At 36.5% G+C, this 24648-nt stretch overlaps 2 protein-coding genes across 2 annotated transcripts in view; one reads left to right on the top strand and one right to left on the bottom strand.

Annotated features, from left to right (window-relative positions):
• Positions 1 to 24648, bottom strand: part of LOC136836425 (sialin-like) — a 417985-nt gene that overhangs the window by 257950 nt on the left and 135387 nt on the right. The gene's annotated exons all lie outside the window — the stretch shown is intronic.
• LOC136836424 (rhodopsin, GQ-coupled-like) overlaps positions 1 to 24648 on the top strand; it is a 200704-nt gene that overhangs the window by 53828 nt on the left and 122228 nt on the right. Inside the window, exon 2 of the mRNA XM_067100645.1 lies at positions 1222 to 1413. Within this exon, the coding sequence (XP_066956746.1) occupies positions 1222 to 1413 (192 nt within the window). The remainder of the gene's footprint in view (positions 1 to 1221; positions 1414 to 24648) is intronic.

Raw genomic sequence — 24648 nt, 5'->3', positions numbered from 1 at the left:
ATGTTGAGTGGAGGCGGGAACATAGAGCAACGTATATTTACTGTCTAATTTCCCAGTAACGTAAATTATGTATGCATGTATATATACACACACATATACACACGTGCATATATGCAGCATTTGCGTGCGTGTGTGCAGGTTTGTAAAAATATGTATTTATGTACGTGGGCGAGACAGAGTTCTTTTATTCATCAGTTAAACACATACGGATAGCAAGACATTAACTAAACAGCGCGCAATATTCATTAGAATTTTGATGAGATTTGCCCATCACTACTTGACATTATTCTTCTTCTTCTCCGCATCTTTTCCCACTTCTATGTGGGGTCGATGTTTCGGACAACTTTCTTCCACGTGGCTCGGTCACACACATCGGCCCCTGACAATTGTCTGTCTCAGATCATCTTTAACTACATCCATCCACCTTCGCTTCGGTCTTCCTCTCGCTCTCCCACCAGGCACCTCCATCTACGTCACTCTCCTCCCTACACATGTCTCATCTCTTCTCATCACATGGCCATACCACTGCAGTCTTCTTTCCTGGGCCTTCTTTGGTAGTTCTGAGACTTTAGTAGTTCCTCTTATTCTTTCATTCTTGATCCTGTCCACTTTTGTCACTCCACAGATCCACCTAAGCATTTTCATCTCTGCCGCATCCAATTTCTTCTCTTGCGCTCTCTTTACCGGCTATGTTTCCGCTCCATATATCAAGGCTGGTCTCACTACTTGACATTATCAACGGGAAGTAAATCTGCTAGTTATCTTGAGGAAAAAAGGGTTCGTGACAAAACCTTTTACTTACACCCAACCACACCCACACACACACATGTGAACCTTTGCGCCGGAAGGCAAAATCGTTAACGAAGTACCTTAAAACGTTTTAATACAACGAGGCGTTCTTTTCCTCTTTTACTACCGTCCAGCACGTGGCTGGAAATGCTGTAAAAAAAAAAAAAAAAACTTAATGCCATGAAACAGTGAAACTTATTTTTATAAACACCAACAGGGCTTTTTGTCATAACAACAATATAACCTAAGATCTAAAACGCCATAAAGAGACGAGTCTGTTTTTCCATAAATGTAAAGATTATTAAAAAAAAAAACTTTATTCAATCTTTCTATAAATGAGGAGGAGATGATTAAACTTGCTGTCAGCATTCCTTTAATGGAGCCGTTTCAGTTTTCCTCAACCTTTTTTTTTTCTTTCTTTTTCCCCCACAGTGATTGTATCCGTGGCAGCCAACACGGTGGTGGTGGTGGTCCGCGTGTGTGGGAGGCGCCGCCGGGTACGCAGCAGTCACGTGTGCACGCTCTGCCTGGCTGTGTCCGACATCGCCTTCAGTATCTTAGTCCACACGATCATGATCTTGGCCGCCCTGGGAGTCGACCCGATGATTCTCTTCGATACGGCAGGTAGGGTTTACTCTCTTGTCCCCTGCTTCTTCTTCCGGGTGACCGTCCTTCCGGGAGACTACAGTGTTCCAGATTATGCTCTCTCTCGCCTACATGGGTTGGCTGATGATGGTCAAGGGTTTGTCCAGCTGGAATTACAATTGGCTGCGTTGGTGAACTTGTCTTTTTTGCCGTTTGGTGAGGAGTGAAACACCTGTTGAGCTGGTGAGGCTACTGAGATATTGTACATGTTTTCCGAGGTTGTTGTTGTTGCTGATGGACTCATTGAGAGTTATTAATGGTTAATAATCATCAACGTTACAGTCCTGCTCCTCCACTAGGAAGCAGTGGTTATTGAAGGTTGTAGTAGTAATCATCATAGATTGTTAATAATTAAAAACGTTGTGGTCCTGTTCGTTTCTGAAATGAATCACTGATTTACTGATATTGTTACTGTCGTCGATATTGTAGTTGTTGGTGAGCTGAATCACTGATTTACTGATGTTGTTGTTACTGTCGTCGATACTGTATTTGTTGGTGATGCTGAAAGCAATAAAGTTATTAACGCTGATGACAGTGAAGATGCTGGTGGCAATGGTAATGAAGATATGCTGATACTCATTAACAAAGCGACCCAGTTCCTCACGATGAAATTATGATGGTCTTATTTCCTTCAAACTCACGACAGACGCACTGTTGCTGATGATGATAATGATATTGTTAACAATGCTTGCGAAATGGATAAAGTAACATCGTTAATGACTAATTAGTTCGGTGGTATTAACGACGTTCATAATGACCAGGAGAATGCTCTGACAAGGGTCCTCTCATCTCATCTTTTTTGTCTCCTCCGCCTTAACCGCCCTATCAACATCAAAAGCCCTTCTGTAAGCAACATAGGCACCGACTTTTCCGTCATTGTGGACTCGCCTTTATTCCCCTTTATCCTCTTTACTTAGGTCCTTTTGCTTTTCGTCAATGGGCCAGTTCAGGTCAGTTCTTTAAGGTTATTTTTTCATCTTTTAAGACGTCCAAGATACTTTCTGTATACAAAGAGGGAAATTATTTAACATTCATTTTCGTCTTGCAGAACGTCTAGGATGCTTCTCGAATCATTAAAATTCTCGTTTCTTAGACTAATTCTTCGTCTTTTAGGGCGTCTCAGATACTTACTCGATGTAAATAGACTAAAAGAAGATTCTCTGCCTACTAAAAGAACTTTATTTCTCTGAAGGGGGATCTATGAATTTAAGATTTTGAAAGGGCAAAAGCAAAACAGACACGGCACCTTAACGTCTTTTTCTAGCCCAGGCATACAGAAAATAATTAAAGAAAAGGTTTTCCACTGTAAGAAAAGACTCTTTATTTATTACTTCCTAAACACAGACGCCTCTCACCTTTCCCATCTTAAGGATCATCAAATGAAAACTCGATTCTTAGAACGATCAATCAACCCTCCTTAAACTTCAAAATCTAATTTTCGTGTCTTAGGACACTAGTCCTCTTTTCTCTAACAAATTTACTTTCTTATTACTTGTGACCTCTAATTTCCCAAACTGCTGTCCTTTTACTTTAAATGAAGTGAACGTGCCTAGAAACGTACTGTAGAAGCCATTTCGGTAATGGCACCCAAATAATTTGGTCCAAGTTGGCTTCGATGAGGAGCAGCTTGGCAAACACGAGGAACGTGACAGCCTGTATTACTAAAGGCCATGTTTCCCGAAAAAGGCTTGAACTGGATCTCTCTCTCTCTCTCTCTCTCTCTCTCTCTCTCTCTTACACACACACACACACACACACATCACAGATCACGTGTGCAGCTCACAAAGGAGTCATTTTGTCTTTCAAAGTAAGGATTATACGATACGAACACATATCCTTAGAAATCCATGATGCCCTTTTGATCTAAATTGTGAATAGATGGAGAGAGAGAGAGAGAGAGAGAGAGAGAGAGAGAGAGAGAGAGAGAGAGAGAGAGAGAATAAAGACGTGAACGTTCGGTATTCTGCTAAAATGTATTACACCATCCTTTCAGAAAGCCGAAGGGTCTCTACGAAGCCTCCTCATTCCACTAGAGTGAAATCATTTAGCAAGTACTTCTCTCTCTCTCTCTCTCTCTCTCTCTCTCTCTCTCTCTCTCTCTCTCTCTCTCTCTCTCTCTCTCATACAATAGATCGACACTGAGAGCCATTACGTCATTATTAAGTACGGAACAAAGAAGTTTCAACATCAGAAAAAAAAATGAAAATTATATAAGACAGATAAATTTTTTTTACATTGTAAAGAGCATAAATTGACTACTGACATCCTAAGGGAAGCTACAATTGTTAATAAACACCTTACACTTTTTTTACTGCTTATTAGACAGGAGACGTTAGAAAAGTTGCAGCTTCGAAAATAAATAAGCAAATAAAGGTTTTAACCTGTTCATTATATAGTTTTTCTTAACAGGGAAGTTATGCAACGCTGAGTCTGACAAAGTCCTCGGATGGAAGACTTCCAAGAAATGTCAGGTGCCGTCTGCACTACACTGCAGGCCCCTAAACGTCCATGGGATCAGGGTATGAGGCAAACCTTATCCCAAAAATGCTCGTTAAACACCAGAAAAGCCGCATCTTCCGGAACTACATAAAAAAAATGGTTGCATCAAGAAATAAAATATAATATAGAAAATATTATTTGCTTAGACCATGTTCTTTCGATTAATATATTTCATACGTTGGGGTTTCGAAAGAAAAATTCTGCACTGACTGATCTGAGGCAACTATTATGAGGCAAGATTTTAACAAATACCTTTTCTAAACCTTGAACCAAAATCATGCGGCTGAGACGGGTACTCAGATATGTTAAATATCAAGTCATTTTGATTTACATTTCTTAAGGGCGTTAAAGTACGCGAACCACAACAAGAAGCCACTTCTAGTGAGCTTTCAAAATAGAGAACGATTTTGGAGTACGACAGAGTTACAACAGTTGAACAGCTGGGTGGAAGAGACCAGAAGGAAGGAACCTTATTTTGCCTATGGTTCTCCATACAAGGCACTCTGCAGGTTCTAACCCCCTACTGAGTATGCTGAAGAAGGAAGATATGATAACATTTTCCTCAACTAAATATTCCAAACTACCATTTTCTTGTGGAAGCCTTTGTGAAAGAAGACACCTCTCTGAAGCTATTAACAGCAGCATCTTTATCATAATCATCACGATCTAGCCTTAGGCACCTAAGGATTCACTGAGGCCATAGCGAAATGGCAACAGCTATCTTCCTTATTTCTTCATTTTTCATACCAAACCAGTTATCATCGCTAGCTACAGCCGCATAACCCTATCCAGGATTCCCTTGGCACCGCACGGCTTAAAATATGCCTATCGTGAACGTCAAACGTTCACTTAAAATTCTAAATCTTTTCTTGATTCGCTACATCAGTAGGATACAATTAGTGCTGTTAAGAAAAGCGGATCCCATTGGAAATCACTGCCGCTCCCCAAAACACAAACGGGCTAACTTTCATTGAAACAATGCAACTGGCTGGTCACCCACACCATTCCTGACCAGACCAAGTCATTGTTACTGCCTGGCGCTTTATGCATGTCACTCAGATCAGAAAATAATTAAATGCCTGATAAGTTTTATAAAGAAAAGATTAAACGCGCTGTAGACGTTTTATTATTATTATTATTATTATTATGTATGAAATGCAGCGGTGGCCACCCACACCATTCCTGACCAGACCTAATGCGGTGTAGCGATTTTTTTACATTTGTAAATGACGCTTTTATAAATGTCATTTGTCTTTTATAAACATATTCACGGAAATCTATAAAGATTTGCATAATTATTAGTTTTATTATTATTATTATTATTATTATTATTAAATTATTATTATTATTATTATTATTATCGGGAAATTATTATTATTATTATTATTATTATTACTATTATTATTATTATTATTATTCCAAATGCAGCCAACAGTTACACGGAACAAGTCTGAAAGGTCGGTATGCTGCATAATGGGACTTCAAATAATGAAATGGTATAACGATAAAATATAAACGAAAGAAATACTAAGAACTAAATCATAGTTATAGGCACATCAGCACGAACAAAGTAAGTCACTACAACTCAGGAAGTCTAAGGTAATACCTTATAGCGGATGCTAAAGCCTTCATTACGCTGATGGCCTCAACTCAGAGCTCACCCAATCGCCATTTCCCTTCCTCGTACGAAGAATACAAAAACAATAGAAGTGAAGTGCTCTCAATCACCAGAATTCTGGAGCAGTCTGTTTGGTCCGAGATTAATACGATAACAACGTGCGCCTGACTACTTCCTGCCCTTTGTTACCGGGTCTCTCTCTCTCTCTCTCTCTCTCTCTCTCTCTATTAATGGGTCTCTCGTCACGTGTCCTAACCTCTTGTATGGCGTCCTTGGAGTGCCGGGTCTCTGCCTTCATTTGAGCACATCGTCAGTGGCTTTAATAATGAAATTACACGGTTGACCACACAGCCCTGCTGTCCGGTTTGGCTAATTCTCAAGCAAATAAAATCTTGGGAGATAATTATGTCCTCTGGAATGACTCCTTTAAATTCCATACAGATGTGAAAAAAATCTTAATAGTGCCAAATGATATGAAAATGAAATGAGCACTAAGAATAAAATGAACAGTATATCAATTTTAACCCAAAAGCTTTACAGATAAGGAAAATGACGCATTCTTTTGACCTTTTGCGACAAACTGACGCTCACGCCAGACTCCTCAGGTTTATTGCTGGTTTTTTTATAGCTTGCGCCAGACCCCTAAGGCTTGATCAAGTTTCAGGAACGCTTTCTTAGTTTTTACCTTATTCCACCAAGCAAATGCGGCAGGAGCTTGATACACGTGCGCAAAATTATGACTGGGAAAAGTGTTAAAAATAAGTAGCAATCACATAATATTTCATTAGTGTTGCTAAGCGTGGAATACTGGAAAGACAAAACTAATTCATCTCCTATTTTCTATTTTATCTTTTGTCTTTGCCTTTTCCCTTCATATGTAAGATGCATTCATTACTCACACCAACTTGTTTGAATAACGCTTTTGACAGAGCTAGGAATGAATTAGAGCATAGGTTTTGTTTTATTTGAAAACCTTATAAGCGTAGATTTTGTTCCCTTTGAAAACCTCAGAAGCGTGGATTTTGTTTACTTTGAAGACCTTAAAAGCTGGATTTTGTTTACTTTGAAGACCTTAAAAGCGTGGATTTTGTTTACTTTGAAGACCTTAAAAGCGTGGATTTTGTTTACTTTGCAGACCTTAAAAGCGTGGATTTTGTTTACTTTGAAGACGTTAAAGAGTGGATTTTGTTTACTTGAAAGACCTTAAAAGCATGGATTTTGTTTACTTTGAAGACCTTAAAAGCGTGGATTTTGTTTACTATGCTGGCCTTAAAAGCGTGGATTTTGTTTACTCTGAAGACCTTAAAAGCGTGGATTTTGTTTAATCTGAAGACCTTAAAAGCGTGGATTTTGTTTACTCTGAAGACCTTAAAAGCGTGGATTTTGTTTACTCTGAAGACCTTAAAAGCGTTGATCTTGTTTACTCTGAAGACCTTAAAAGCGTGGATTTTGTTTACTCTGAAGACCTTAAAAGCATGGATTTTGTTTACTTTGAAGACCTTAAAAGTGTGGGTTTTGTTTACTCTGAAGACCTTAAAAGAGTGGATTTTGTTTACTCTAAAGACCTTAAAAGCGTGGATTTTGTTTACTTTGAAGACGTTAAGAGTGAACTTTGTTTACTAGAAAGACCTTAAAAGCGTGGATTTTGTTTACTTTGAAGACCTTAAAAGCGTGGATTTTGTTTACTCTAAAGACCTTAAAAGCGTGGATTTTGTTTTTTCTGAAGACCTTAAAAGTGTGGGTTTTGTTTACTCTGAAGACCTTAAAAGCGTGGCTTTTGTTTACTCTAAAGACCTTAAAAGCATGGATTTTGTTTACTTTGAAGACGTTAAGTGGACTTTGTTTGGACTTTGGATTTTGTTTACTTTGAAACCTTAAAAGACCTTAAAAAGACGTGGATTTTGTTTACTTTGAAGACCTTAAAAGACGTGGTTTACTTTGAAGACCTTTTTTTGTTTACTTTGAAGACCTTAAAAGCGTGGATTTTGTTTACTAAGCAGACCTTAAAAGCGTGGATTTTGTTTACTTTGCAGACCTTAAAATCATAGATTTTATTTACTTTGAAAACCCCAAAATCTTAGATTTTGTTTACTTGAAAGACCTCAAAAGCGTAGATTTTGTTTACTTTGAAAACCTTAAAAGTGTGGATTTTGATTACTTTGAAAACCAGTAACTTTAACCTTCGCTCATCCTTCCTCTGTGATTTGAGCCAGTGGAAAGCATTTAGGGGAACTTCCTTCCCTAACCCACACACAGGAAGAAGTAGTCACCCGAACGCTGACCTTCTACTTTATGAAGCGAATTACTTTTTTCAGAATACGACGATGTTGTCCAACAAAAAAAAAGTGTTAAAACTTCATCGGGAAGCAAACTGGTATGCCGGAAGTGGAAAGTTAACGTCAAGATTTTCAATATATTATGATTCTCGTGATCTTCGTGGATAATAAAAAGAGATCCACTGAACTCTGGCAGCAACGATGATGTTAATATGAAGTAAACAACTCCCACTCTCTACCTACATACTTGTCTACTTACCTACTTGCCCATCTGTCTATCTATCTATCTATCTATCTATCTATCATCTATAATTATCTATCTATCAGTCTACCTAATTATCTATCTATCTTTCTACCTATCTATCTATCTATCTATCTATCTATCATCTACATATCTATCTATCTATCTATCTATCTATATGTCTCTCTGTCTATCTAACTATCTCAGAAATGCAAATTTGTTTAAACAAAGCGAACAAAATTGTGCATAAAAAAGACTTGAAAACTTTAAGTGAAAAACATACATTTCTTAGAAACAAAGACACATGAGTGTACTATAAATATATTCAAGGGAATGAACAAAGAATAAGAAACTGGAACGTTAGATAAAACACAAACTAGCGACATTTAAGGTCCAAACTACAGCTACATTTTATCCAACCATCACAACGTACTTACAAGATAGACAGCCCGTGCCTGGATAACTTCAAGTCGATCATTATCAGCACTTTCTCAAGTGTGTTAGGGCTGTGACGCGCCGTTAAGTAACTCTTTGAGTGCAGGCTCTGAGAAGTTAACTCAAGTACGAAGGTCATAAACGCCGGAGTAACATTCAAACGGGTAATCAGTTACCTTCGCCTAATAGTCGAGGTGATTATGACAGGTTGTTTATTTAGAAGGATGAGATCCTGCCCAAAATAGAGCAATGTTAGTCAACGCAAGGCTGACTCAGGTCCCGCGAGGGGCTGGAGAAACGGATACAAAAATGAAGCGCCCCAACTGTAATGTGATAATTTACGATACGCGGTCAAAACATTGGCAAACCGACATTGGTTTTTGTAAACTGACATCGCACTGACTACAGTCATCGACGCCGTCCTACTAACACAACTATATTTAATGATTAATTGAACATATTCTCCAAGACCGAATGAAAATTCGTAGCATTAATAAAAAACCGAAAGTGATGGTGTAGAATGTAGATAGTAGTGCGTTACATAAAACCTGAATTTATTACGATCGTAATAATCATATACAGTTCAAACTGAGATGTGTAAATAGGAGAGTAAGCCTTACTGAAGAGTTGAAGAGACGTAAAACTCTTGTTTATTTGCTTTTTTTCTTTCTTTCTGAAATTGAGGGATACCAAAGTAGGAGCAAGAAAGTCAAAAGGGTAATAAATAAGAAGAGAGAAAGAGAACAAAACCAAGTTGGGAGACCATTAAGAATAGGTAACAGGTAAGGTAACAAATGTATCTTCATCATGTACCATGAGAAGGACTTATTGTACAAAAAGAAAGAAATCAATAAAAAAAAAAAATCATAATAAAAGGCATCGCATCATACCGTGCATTAAACGAACAATACTAAGATGCAAATTCCAAAACTACTGATAGCCAATAAAATTCCTCGGAGCAGCAGGATATAAAGTTTCCAGTTTATCGAAGTTCACCTAATTATGAAAACTGTTATAAAAAAATGGTAATATGACACTTTAGTCATTTCCGCGGGAACGAACAATTTCATATAATCTTTTCAGGTTCAAAGTACAATCAGGCAAGCGTGCTTATAGTATCACATCTGTATTTATAAAGATATAAATATTTACAACGGTCAATAGCATATAAAATACACATAGATAGATAGATAGATAGATAAATAAATAGATAGATCGATAGATAGATAGATAACATATATATATAAATATATATATATATATATATATATATATATATATATATATATATATATATATATATATATATATGTGTGTGTGTGTGTGTGTGTGTGTATCAATATACTGCATATATACAGAGAGAGAGAGAGAGAGAGAGAGAGAGAGAGAGAGAGAGAGAGAGAGAGAGTAGACCTTCATATCTGTTATCTGCTGCCTTCCTTAAAGGAGCCAATTCCCGGAGATATTCAAGATTTGTGGGGGCGTGAAAATGTTCGAATCCACGCTCCCCGAATGGAAGTCAAACCTTACTTCTCAATCAAACCACAAACGCATTCCAGGGATCGATTTAATTTTTAATGAAAATGCAAAGAAATATGAAACAACACCCATTGTGTCGTTTTAGTCCGGAGTAGTTTTGTATCGAATTCAAATATGGGAAGTTGAACTTTTCTGATCCGAAGTCGTGTGAAGCCAATCGATGGCGTTCTGCTTATGGCCGAGGAAAACGTGACCTGAAGTCTCGTGTGAATTGGCGGGCGGGGAAAGGGGAAATTTCCGTTTTCCCTTACTTTCGAAATTCGTGTAAACTTGAGGACCTTATCACAGAAAAATTAGATCTTACAATCAGAAGAGCAATAACTTAATGAATATTCATCACGGTTGTTATTATTATTATTATTATTATTATTATTATTATTATTATTATTATTATTATTAAAAAGGAGCAGAGCTAATAGAATAACGATTATGTGATGACAAAAATCAAATATGAAATTAATAGAAAAACAAAACAAAATCAATTAAAAGGCTGTAAAAAGTTTTTTATTTGGTGAAATAACGTCAATATCTCACGGAGCTTTTACTAGTTGAACCTGACAATTTTCCCCTCATAATCTCAACCACCATTGGAAGGAAACCCACTACAGTGTGCCTTGCGAGAGGTATTGAGCGCGTTTTTGTACTAAATATTCTTTGGTGATAAAAAATTGTTTGGTTAATAAAAATCTTTCAGTACTAAAAGTGTCTTGTGCCATCGTTCCTCTCAACGAAAATTTATGGCTTCCATTCTTTTATTGTTCTTCCGTCCCCTTGCCTTCTTCCCAGCAAGCAGCCCAACTTAAACTATCATTTGCTTAATTTCCCAGTTCCTTTTTAACCATTTGCATAAATTCCCCAGTTGCGTCATCAGCAACCATCTGCCCTGTTCTCCCAGGTTTTACATGGGTGGAGAGGAGTTGTGAGCGCTCATCGCATGTCTCAAGGGAGTTATGCAACAGAGCAATGACCTGTTCCTTGCCTATGCTGCTAACTTGAGACATTTAAACTTTTAAATGAGTTTCTAGATATATAATTTCTAAAAGATTAATAGATGAAAAATCGCTATGATCACTTGTATTTGTAGTAATAATAATAGTAATAATAATAATAATAATAATAATAATAATAATATAATAATAATAATAATAATACTTTAAACTCTCATACATATACATTATATATATATATATATATATATATATATATATATATATATATATATATATATATATATATATATATATATATATATATATATATATATAATCTAGTCACTTTTTACCAGTAACAGCCACAATGCCCTCTTAACTTCTCGAATTCTTCGCGCTTTTGGATACCCTTGACAAGCGTATCCAAAAAAGCGCGAAAATTCGAGAAGCTGATAGGGGCATTGTGGCTACTACAATTACACACACACACACACACACACATATACATACACACACACACACATATATATATATATATATATATACACACACACATTAAAGGACCCGCCTGATGTAACAAAAAGTAAGCTGATATAATGATCTCTAAAAGTAAACGTGGAGGACAATATTAGCAACGATATCAAAATGATAAATAAAAAGGACCAGACTGATGGACCAAAATAATAGCAGATAGGAGGCCTCCTCAATAAACTCGAAGGGTAATAATTGTAAACAAAATATAAAATGATAAACAATAATGGGCCCCCGGATGGATCAAGTAAAATATGATAGTATTATTTAAAAATAAACTAAGATGATACTACAACTTACCATCAAATTGACGTGATACAAGTGGTTTTTCGTTTTCTGTAAAAGAAAACTATTGTGCCGGCTTTGTCTGTCCGTCCGCACTTTATTCTCTTTGCACTTTTTCTGTCCGCCCTCAGATCTTAAAAACTAATGAGGCTAGAGGGCTGAAAATTGTTAAGTCGATCATCCATCTTCCAATCATCAAACATACCAAATTTCAGCCCTCTAGCCTGAGTAGTTTTTTTTTTTTTTTTTATTTAAGGTTAAAGTTAGCCATAATCGTGCTTCTGGCAACGACATAGGATAGACCACCAACGGGCCGTGGTTAAAGTTTCATGGGCCGCGGCTCGTGATACAGAGACCATCAAACGATATATCTATTTTAGGTGGCCTTGATTATACGCTGCAGCGGCTGCAAAGAAAAATCGATTGCGCCGAAGAAAGTTCGGCGCATTTTTTTCTTGTTTACATTAGGGCAGAAATTCCTCTTAACTTCCCAGTTTCCTTACACTTTTTTTTGGATACACTTACATCTATAGGCATTGAATCCTAACTAGAAATATAAAACTCTAGCCTTCAAAGGTAGGATTCGAACCCAAGTATGTTGCATTAAATTCAAGTTTATAAAGATAAACTCTAGCCTTCCCTCCTTAGGATTCCATTCCAAGCATGTTAAGTTAGTCGGGAATATATCGATAAACTCTTATCTTTCCATGTAGGATTCGAACCCCAACATCTCACTTCAAAGTAAGGAATATCAAGGTTTCCTCACTTTAACCTAACATGCATGGGTTCGAGTCTAACCTGAAAAAGTGTTTCTTCATAAATTTCCCGTTCTGCAATGTTGACAAACTGGTTCCCCATCTAAACGTCTATCAAAAATATGTATGAGGACAATCTGGAAAATATTTTAAGTGCAAATTAAGCAATAACAGGTGCTTGAGTATATTTAAAAGATTTACAGTTATTTGAGAACTTTAACTTACAAATGGCGATGAAAAGTGAACAAATACTAAAACTTTTGCAATTAATGTAAATTTTCAAGACTGGTCGTTTATAAAAAAAATTTTACATGCAATGACTGTCGTTTAAATGAATAAAAATCTTGTAACGACTGAAAATCCGAAAAAAAAATTAATGGTACCTTTGAGCTCATTTTAAGATCAACATTCCATTTTTATTTTCTGTAAAGGAAAACTATTGTGCCGGCTTTGTCTGTCCGTCGGCACTTTTTTCTGTCCGCACTTCTTCTGTCCACCCTCAGATCTTAAAAACTACTGAGGTTAGAGGACTGCAAATTCATATGTTGATCATCCACCATCCAATCATCAAACATACCAAATTGCAACCCTCTAGCCTCAGTACTTGATTATACGCTGTACAGAAAACTCGACTAAGCCGAAGAAGCTTCGGCGCATTTTTTACTTGTTTCTGCTAAGTAACATGGTATGTGTACATATCTACATTTGCCTTCATATTATTCCCTTTTTCCTTTTCTCGCTGTGTCAAAAACTTTTTTTTTTTTTAAAGTAAACTACACCAGCACCTTGGTTTCCCTAGACTTAATTTGCTGTTTCCATATTAATGGAATTCTATTTTTATCGATTTATTTTTTTTGAATTGTTTTTTATTCCCTTCGCTGTTTTTTGTAGTTTTTCTTTTCATTTTGTTTTGCCACAAATGGGCACTCATGCTCAAGGAACCTTATACTGCGAATTAATGCTATTATATGGTTTGTTCCAAGTAAATAATTGCACATTTTCAAATATAATAATAATAATAATAATAATAATAATAATAATAATAATAATAATAATAATAATAATAATAATAAAATAATGTCAAAAAGAAAAAAAGGAGGGAAACTGCAGTTGTAAAGGATCATCTAGTTGAAAAAATACGGCGTCTGGGAATGGCAGCTTCATCAGTGGCCATATAATCCTAATCTGAATACACCCTTTTTAATTCAATAAAATAAAGCCGAGAGGAAAAATGATTGCTACAAAACCCCCCGAGACGAAACAGAGTTCTTTTTTAAATAAGCATAATGCTCTTAAAAGGAACTTCCGGAAAAAAAAAAGAGAAGGAAAACAAAACCGTTCAGCCTTGGGATTCTACTCTTCCTGTGCGTAAGCAGGAAGGAGTCACGATAACTCCCCCCACCTCCCATCCACCAACCCCATCCCGACCAACCCCTTCCAACCCCCTCTGCACCACATACCGCTCCCAAGGTTAAGCTTAATATTGACGAAATAAATAACCTTACAATAAATCTTAGCAGTCTGATTCTGGCAACAGTGGTTTACAAAGAGACAAAATGGAATACATATTTCAAGTGAAATTAATAATAATCAAGGTATTTGTTCATGTTTCCTTCTGTAATCGATATGAGAATCATTGAGTATAATTTCCTATAACATAGAAGCGATAACACGTACATAAAATAAAGCACCAAAAACTTGGTAATAACTTCTTAGTGATGCATGTTGTAAATCCTGCATAATTTTAATGAAATTTAGTATAACTTTATACAGTTACTGTAAGCCGATACTGGATTACAAAAAAATTGAATAATCTTATACCTACAACATTAAAAATTTTGAAATGAGTTCCATCTTGCATGGTATAATGAGACAGCAACTAAGCATGAGAGAGAGAGAGAGAGAGAGAGAGAGAGAGAGAGAGAGAGAGAGAGAGAGAGAGACTTGATTTCCCGGCGGACGCATAGAGCGGAAAAAGATGACAGACACTTTTCGCCACTCATTTCTGTGAATGTTTGTCCGTTCATAGCGAAGCTGCAACACAGTGACGAAACGTAATAATTTTATGTGTTTATCTGATCACACAATCACTAATATTTTAGTTCTAAATTCTATCCATGACAATCACCCACTCCACAGGCAATAAACATTACTGGAAAGAAATCACCTTGGTATATAATCTTTTTAGGCGAATAAACTACTGGAATATTGAACAGTCCACTTCTTAAATTCCACGTTGAGTTGACGGTCTAAATATGGTATTAAGCAGCTAACTACCTGAATCCTGTGACATATTATTCCCTAAAGAGAAGACGAGCACTTGATTACAAATGCCATTATATGACGTAGATATTTACATAACTCTACGGAGTTGGCCCTTCACGTTTCATTGGATCTTGATTATAATTCATTTGTCCATAAGCTTACATCGAACTACCAAAAACGGTAATAATTCGCTAAGAAAACTTAAGAAAAAATTAGCTATCTGCTGCAATGTACAGATAAGAATTATAAAAAATATGTCAAAATCTATGACAATAAATTTCAAAATAAAAAAGCATTACAAGAGGAAAAAATTACTAATATCAAGCCAATGTTGAAATTTTAAATCTTTTACACCCACTTAGTCTTCAGTTTTACTTCAAATTTTTAGATTATATGGATGTTTCAAAATGGTTAAAAGGTCACTGGTACTTTCCTAAATTTCAGCTTACCTTAGCATAAAAAACTACAGGGACACGAACATACACGCACTCAATCACACAAACATACATACAGTATATGAGAGAGAGAGAGAGAGAGAGAGAGAGAGAGAGAGAGAGAGAGAGAGAGAGAGAGAGAACTGGGAAGAGAAATGAACCACAGGAATGGTAAACTTGACATACACTGCCATGGTCATAATGTCAAACTCCAATCGTGATGCCTTTCTTACAGCCCTTGGTCCAGGGGTATGAATGTGACAGAAATACAAATACAATTACTTTTACTGTAGATATGCATCACATAGAAAAGTATAATAGATGAGTATAGTATAGATGATTTTAGAAAGAATACTGACAATTAAGCAGTAACATTCATTTAAAATAATGTCCAAAACAAAATCTGATGAACGCTTTTATACTGAAAAAATACATATACGAGCACACAATTTAATACAATGATGAAAAAACTAGCATACATAACTGAAGTAGACAATGCTACCAGTCCTATTTCTGTAGTTCACTAACTGATCGATTCGGCCAGACCTGAATTTTCCTTCTTGGGCAACAAAGAAAATAATTCTCACCAACCGCCCTGTAAGATTTACTAAGATGGAAGAAGAATACTGTAAGCAGTTAAGCAGCAGAGGAAAAAATAAACAAGTAAAAAACGCACCGAAGTTTCTTCGGCGTAATCGAGTTTTCAGTACAGCGTATAGTGCTGTAAGACACACTCAGTCACGGCCCATGAAACTCAGCCGCGGCCCATGAAACTTTCAGCCACGGCCCGGTGGTGGCCTGTGTTGTTAGCACCTATAGCGGTGCCACACGCAAACTTTAACCTTAAATAAAATAAAAACTACTGCAATTTGGTATGTTTGACGTTTGGAGGGTGGATGATCAACATACCAATTTGCAGCCCTCTAGCCCCAGTAGTTTTTAAGATCTGAGGGCGGACGGACAAACAAAAAGCCATCTCGATAGTTTTCTTTTACAGAAAACTAAAAGCGAGGATTTTCTTTACGAAGAAAAGGCAACACTGATTCCACTATCACTCTACATATTGACGATTTAATCAATAACAGGCATTATTAGCCAAAAAAACAAAAAGGAATTAGTAAATTCATATAAATCTCTGCTTCTTAAAACATAGGTAGAGCGGAGTAAAGCGATCTCTTTATAAAAGAGAAGACCCAACTCATTCCTTGAACTAATTATCTGTTCAATTTGATGACAGAATGGTTGTTTTGTACGGCGCACAACATCAACCAATTACCGTTTCCGCGAACTTATAAGAACAACAGACAGCGGTTTTTCTCTGAAAACACATTTCACGGCATCAGTTCGTATCCTGGCAAAGTTACCAGCGGGAATACTGATAAGTCTCTAATTTCATTTATATTTACCAAATTTGGCAGGTATTTCCCATTTTCTCTCTCTCTCTCTCTCTCTCTCTCTCTCTCTCTCTCTCTCTCTCTCTCTCTCTCTCTCTCTCATACCTCAAACTTTTTTGAGGGCGTGGTTCAGTGTTTCACTCTGTACCACTTAAATATTGGAATTTTTGCTTGAAATTTTCACTGATTGTGAAGACCACCTCAGACATGGTTCACAGTGATTTTCATTAAAATATATTCATAACTTTTTTTTAATGAATATTTTATGTTTAAAATCCACTTTTATCAACCGACTTTGAGATGCTATTTTGTGGCTATCTGTGGTAGGACACAGCTCAAGTTTTTGGGGCTCATTTTACAGGTAAAAACAAAGACTTTAGTCCATAAATAACTATTTTACATATATAATAATGACGTAGTGAATATTTAAAAAAAAAAAATTTTCCCACGTTTTCGTGATATAAAACCATGCTGTATAAGTCTGGCGTACCACAGGAAAATATCTCTGGATCACTTTACTCTCTAAAGTGTCACCTTTAAAATGAGACATAATGCACTGAATTCTGATAAAAAATAACCAAGTTATAGCAATTTAAAGCCCAAAAACTTAAGTTTCGAGAAAACGCATGGTAAAGTTTGACAATAGTGTATCAAATTGTTCCAGTGTTGCCAAATAAACAGTGTGATCATTTGTTCATGGCCTCATTTTTAATATAATGACATTGTTGACACTGCTGCGTCAAACCACGTGTCTGGCCACTTAAATCCCCGAGGACATTTAATTAAATATCAGCGTGATTACCATATTAAATTATCGCACAAACCAAAATAACTTCGGGAGAATGTTCGTGAGATATTAGGGTGCGTTCTGAAGACTTTAACTCAATTTTGAGGGGTGGTCGATTTTCTGACCCAAAAATGCTGAACCTCGCCCTTAAGTGGTACGGAATAGGACACGGACAACTGCCTAGATCTAAATAAGCCACTACATACGAAAAGAGGCAATCATAAGTGCAATACTACTGACCAATGACCCATATGAAAATGAGTTACACTTCACAGTACATTAAGGTAAAAACGGAACACAGTAATGAAACTTTTCATTGTTTTTCAATAATGATCACTATAATACAAAAAAAAAAATAACTGTTACAATTTACATCGCTGAAGATCACAACCATACTAGCGTGCCTATTCCGCAAAACAAGTAAAAAAATGCGCCTAAGTTTTTTCGGCGCAATCGAGTTCTCTGTACAGCGTATAATCAAGGCCACCAAAAATAGATCTATCTTTCGGTGGTCTCGGTATAATGCTGTATAAAACTCCCATAAAACTCTCAGAAGGCCGTGGCGGCCTGTGTTGTTGCGTTGTCAAAAGCACGATTATGGCTAACTTTAACCTTAAATAAAAATGAAAACTACAGAGGCTAGAGGGCTGCAATTTGGTATGTTTGATGATTGGAGGGTGGATGATCAACATACCAATTTGCAGCCCTCTAGCCTCAGTAGTTTTTAAGATCTGAGGGTGGACAGAAAAGTGCGGACAGAAAAAAGTGCGGACGGACAGACAAAGCCGGCACAATAGTTTTCTTTTCAGAAAACTAAAAAAGTAATATTAAATTGCACTTATAATACATGAAGTATATTATTTTGTTTTGCATTTTCTTGTCTAATATAATCTTTCTCACAGGCAGTAAACAAATATTTGGATACTTGATGAGCTTTTGACTGATATAAACCTTACAAAATTTCTTTATTCGTTACTCTCCCATAAGAAGCCGAAGTTATAAGCATCACTTCCTGGGATGAAGTTGCTAGCCCTCATGCCTTTGTTCCCCTACTCATGAGGGACACGGAGCTTAAATATATATATATATATATATATATATATATATATATATATATATATATATATATATATATATATATATATATATATATATATATATATATATATATATATATATATATATATATATAACTTGATTTAGTCTGAGATAAAAGACGTGGTGGATGTGTTGTTTCCTATTTATCTGCATAACGTTAATCGTTATGTTAATTCCTGAATCTACATAATGTTAATCTTTAACTTGCTGTTTCTCTTCAAGGGATACTCTAATGCTTCTTCTTAATGCGCCAACAGTCCCCAAGGGCACCTTGTTTGTCTGGTCATTTAATGCCTTTATCATTCCTTGTCATCAAATTCGTTACATCAAAAATGTGTCCTTTAAACAGCTATTATAATTAACCTTCACAAAACCCTCCAAACTTTATAAAATGAACATCGTCTTTCTATGGCTATCGAATTTCTTTGTACTTGCTATACCTCATCTTCTATACCATCATCTTCTTTCCTTTATAAAGTCCTATTTTGTTTCTTTAACGTCAACTTCCTCTTTTTATGGTCATTTAATTCCGCTATCTTTCCTTGGTCATCATATTATTTCCTTACCATGAACATCCTATGATATTTGCTGCAGTTTACTTTCTGAAGTAGCATCAAATTCTTAAACCTACGTATTTTTCCAACAAGCATTATTAGCACGTTTTAACTTAGTCCCTGTATGTTTTAACCGCGTTATTCCTCAAAACTGTTATAGCATCCCTAATGGACGTACGTAACTTATATAAGTTAAAGTCCTCCTGGGCCTCTGTAGGCTCATAGGGCAGGCACTGATCTCCTGTTTCTTAGGCCGAAAGCCTGTGGGAGACAGGTCCCAATGCCTATGACACGTGGCCAGTGTGTCGCTAGACCCACTGTTTAACTCCCTAGCCTGGGGGCTGGTACCTATTCTCCTACTGAACCTCTCAGGGTTTTTCAGACCGTTAGGTTGATGGGCTGCCGGGTTTTTGGCGTGGCGCAATCCGAGCCATCAGTGAGCGGCGGGATTTGAACCCCGGCTCTCTCGACTGGTATCCGAGAATCATACCACTGGCCACTACGGCGGCAACTTAGTACATAAAAGAAAGGAAAAAATGGTACAGCTTACCATTATGTTTAATCGTTTGTTTGTCGTGAAATAAAAAGTTTTAGGCTGTTTGCTGCTTTTCTTTATGTCTGAAGAACGTGGGGAAAACACAAAGACAGTTTTAAAGAATCGTATCATAGTTAATCGGATTTAACTATAAGCAAGTTCTCGGTTCAGCTTTCATCTAATTGGCTTCTGAGGGCACCGATAAATCGATTATCTTAAGACGTCGCAAGCTTGTCCCATTCCCTCTGATTCTTTTTCTTTAACACTATCCAGCGAGTTCCCACTTCTATCACCCATAAGACAGAAGTTGGAGCATGCGTAAGACTCACTTGAGGTGAATGCTTGCGAGCATCCGGAACTCGAGAGTCAGTCATACTCTTCATTACAAAACTCCATCTTTTTCTTCCTCAGTATTCCCAAAATTCTCTTATCGTCTCGTATTCAAGAAAAGAGGATAACATCACCTTAAAGAAAGAGATCTTTGCTGATTGTTACTTCAAACTGATTACCAGAGACTATTAGCGCCTACATGGACGCTTTCGTCTGTATGATCATTATAATTATTTTATTATTCAACCGAATTAAATCTGGAGCTTGTCCGTCTCGGTTTCCCTTTCCGTAAGAACTCCAGAACTTTATTTTTCTTTGGTGTTCCAGTTTTCTCATCGTCTTGTATACAAAGGTGGCGATTGGTCACCTACGAACATCTTTGTTTATTCTAAGAAAATGATCTTAAGTAGGCAATCAGCGCCTAAAGGACGCTTTAAATTATAAAAATATTATCAAGTGGCCGAAATACATCTAAAATTCTCCTTTGTTCCTTTTAGCCACCTTAACGAGAATGATGAAACTCATTCTTGCTGAAAGAGAAACTGTAACATTATCTTACGCTGTGCAGACCTCAAGTTAAAAGAAATACGAGTGCCTCTGGTATCAATTCAATTTCCTAGACTGAAAAGTGGTCGACCTAGATCTGGAGTTTTCCCGTCTTCGTTCTCTCTTCAAAAAAAAAGGGGGGAATGATACAATATATTCTTACTGAAAGAAGAAATGAAAACTGAATATCTTCCATTTTAGAGACCGCAAGTCCAGAGAAAAATAGATATCTGCGTTCCTAACAATTATTCCCAACACTGAAAGACTTTGCAGTAATCACAAGTTTAAGCTGACCTTAGTCAGAAACATTTACTTTAGACTGAGTACAGTCTAGGCCTCAACTCACTATATAGTATTTGCAAGTATTTATGAAATATAATTCTCATGATTTCATGACACCTCAATGAGAAATAGACACAAAGCGAAAAATATCATAACAACAGTACGATGTAAATCAAGAATGTGATGAAAATGCGTCCTACTCAACAAATGACCGCAGGCCTATCCAAAACACAAAGAGAACACCATTATGATCAGGAAGTAACTTTTATTTAGACTACGCCTACGGCACTCAACCAATGATGGGACGCAGACATATTCTAAACCAAGTAACGTAAAGTGACCTACTTTCGTGAAATCTCAAACTGATATTGCATAAAAAATACATTAATGAACAGGACGCTGATTACGCTGCAACTGCTTATTTTCCGACGAATCAAGGCTGCAAGGCTTGCTACAAAAAATAAGGCTTGCCGCAAAAAATAAGGCTTGCGGCAAAAATAAGGGGCTTGCAAAAAATAAGGCTTACCACAAAAATTACAAAAAGTAAGGCTTGCCACAAAAAACGCTGCAAAATAAACGCACACATAGTCGCAACCTAATCAATATTTGCCGAATCTGCTATTTAATTCATCTGAGAATCCACTGGACCCATTACTAATTACCTCGATAATTGATTAATCAGAAAACGCTCCGGGCAGTGACCTGAAACCATCCCTCTTTAATAATCATCATTGAAATTACTCATGCATTCATAACAAAATTGATTAAAGGCCCCAAAGAATTTGGTCACCATAAAAGTTATGCGAGAGGATCAAAACCTGATAAAGCAGCAATTTGTTACTGGATAAATTGAAAATTCGCGTTGATAAATTAACGCCCTAAAGATCTGCAGAGACGCCATGATTATCACTATCATCATCAGTATTATCACTACTGCAATGATACCGTAACCTACCCATTCACACACTAACACTTACATATAAACATACACTCACACACAAACACACACCAACATACACACCAACAGCGTTCGAGTTTCCCGGTTCGTGTTAAGCCCACGGCATAAAATAAAAATGTTAACTTTTGGGTTTGGGGGAGTAATTTTTCAAGACATAAGGTAACTAGGACGTGCACCTTGCAGCTTCATTCCTCATGGTAATAATGCACGTGAATAAAAGGTCCCTTCTCTTTGAGGCAACTGTAACTGGCTAAACAGGAATAACAATATTATTATTATTATTATTATTATTATTATTATTATTATTATTATTATTATTATTATTATTATTATTATTATTAAAGAGCACTAGTAATAGTAATATGAGTAAAACTTAATCACAAAACTATTCAATTACCTTGTAACTCCAGTGAAAATTAGGAAATAAAAATAAAATATGAAAATCAACCAGTGCAAGCAACAGAAAATGAACCTTCGCAACGTCATTAATTGTGAAAGATACTGGAAAGACGAATAATGAAGATGAAAGCAGGAAGTTTGCTAAAACAAACAACAGCAGAAATGAAATGAAAAGTAAGAAATCTTCAAGAATTCTAAGCAAGTGAGAAAAATATAATATACACAAACTCAAACATAATAAGGCCTGAAGTACTGGATTTGCATAAGCTACCGACCACAAAGCATTCATTTTGCTCACAAAAAATATTAAATAAAATGCAGCGCAATTTATACACCCATACACACACACCAGGATAATACCCACACACATCAAGGGTCCACATGAAGCGGTATGGATTTCTCCTCAAAAAATTCCGAGCGTCAGCGACAATGGAAGAAAGCTTTCCAACAATTTTGAAATATCCCACTGCCGGCCGAATGCTGTAATTTATATGGTCGAGAAGTAGAGACTATGACGTCATGGTCAGGAAATGACCGGGAGAAGAAAGTTTCTAGTACTTCCCAAAAGAGAGAGAGAGAGAGAGAGAGAGAGAGAGAGAGAGAGAGAGAGAGAGAGAGAGAGAGAGAATAAATTTCCACAGAAACCAGAGAGAGAGAGAGAATAAATTCCCACAGAAACCAGAAAGACAGAGTATAAATTCTCAGAGAGAGAGAGAGAGAGAGAAAGAGATCCACACAAAACACCACTTTACTCGAGAATACACCCTCTTCAGACCACAGTCACAAGAAAACGAACCCTTGCAAGCGCCGACTCAGCAAAATCACGAACGATCCACGCAAGCAAAAAAAAAAAAAAAATTAAATCTTAAAGTTTACACAGAAAAGAGAGTGAGACAATCTTGTAAAAAAATTATTATAATTATTATTGTTGAGGGTTCACTATTATTTCGCTCCGAACCTTACAGGTTTAGACTATTTGTTTTAAAATCTAACTGCAATCTAGTATCACAACTTGTGTGGTCATCGACGCCATGACCTAAATCTACCCTCACCATGCTGGCAAGCTGAAAAGAAACCACTTTATTCGAGAATACACCCTCTCCAGACCAAAGTCTCAAGAAAACGGACCCTTGGGATAGGCAGGAAGTGCAAGCGCCCATTCAGTAAAATCACGAACAGTCCATGCAAGCAACAAAAAAAAAAAAAAAAAAAAAACACACAGACAAAATCTCAAATTTTAAGGAGAAAAGAGGGTGAGAAAATCCTGTAAAAAAATTATATCGACAAGATAAGAGAATAAGTTTGTGGAGAATGCAAAGCTAGCCCCGACGTCCACATGCCCTCAGCCTGATTCGTGACTTATCGGTGATCTTGGATTTTGCAAAGGATGCTTTGGTTGTGAGAGAGAGAGAGAGAGAGAGAGAGAGAGAGAGAGAGAGAGAGAGAGAGAGAGAGAGAGAGAGAGAAGCAGCAAACTAAGAGATAAGAATTCAAGAAGCAGTGGTAAGAGTACGAAGAAAAGGAAGTAAGATAAGACCTGTAAAAGAAAAAACGTAAGAATAATTATAAAAATATGTAGTTGATCAAATTAAGGATAACAGCTAACCATAAATTTACATTCAAAATAAAAACACGCTTTAAATTAAAAACTTGTTATTAATTCATAAGAAATGCTGTGCTTTCGAGTAAAAGATTTGAGAAAACTCATGCGTTAAAATATACCTTCCTACTTAAAATTGCTTGGAACACCTCCTAGTCTATAAAAATTCCCACAATTTACTTAGCAAAGGTCTCAACTAAGAAGTCTGGCATTTTCAAAAGGAGTTTGACTTCTTACTAAGACGGTAGTGGTTTGCAAAATGGATCTTTAACATAAAGCAGCAAGTAATCGGCAACAATATGCAGTACTAATTACTGTAATCAAAATAAAATAGTTTTTCACGTAATTTGAATTGCAAATAACATTCCATTTTTGTGAACAACAAACACCAAACTAGAAAGAGTCATTAAAAAACGAGGACTGAAAAGTATTGCGATTACAAAAATATTTTCGATTAAAAAATTAAACTTTTCAGACTAGTCAAAAGTCAGTTTCTGAGTGATGGCGAATGCCTTTACAAGGCAAGAGCAAACATGCTTCCACTATCTTAAATACTAACAGGATTACCGTGTCACATTGCTTCTCCTACCATTCCCGTTCTACCCTTCTAATCTCATCCCGGTGTCTTAATGTCTTAATGCTCCTTTAATGTATGGCACGTAGTTCTGGTCTTTCCTCATCATCGCCTCCTAATTGGTCTGTCGCGTATCCACGGTTCATTCGATTATGGACACCGGCTTCAGAGCCATTATAAAAGGGAACTTTATTTTGTTGAGGGTTCACTGCTATTTAGCCCCGAAGCTTACGGGTTTAGACTATTTGTTTTAAAATCTAAAGGCATTTGTCATCAATCAGAAAATAACTTTTGACTAGTCTGAAAATTTTAATTTTTCATTCGGAAATATTTTTTTAATCGCAATACTT

The sequence above is a fragment of the Macrobrachium rosenbergii genome, chromosome 56 (genome assembly GCF_040412425.1).
Source record: "Macrobrachium rosenbergii isolate ZJJX-2024 chromosome 56, ASM4041242v1, whole genome shotgun sequence".
Lineage (NCBI taxonomy): Eukaryota > Metazoa > Arthropoda > Malacostraca > Decapoda > Palaemonidae > Macrobrachium > Macrobrachium rosenbergii.
This window is presented reverse-complemented; position numbering and strand designations above follow the sequence as displayed.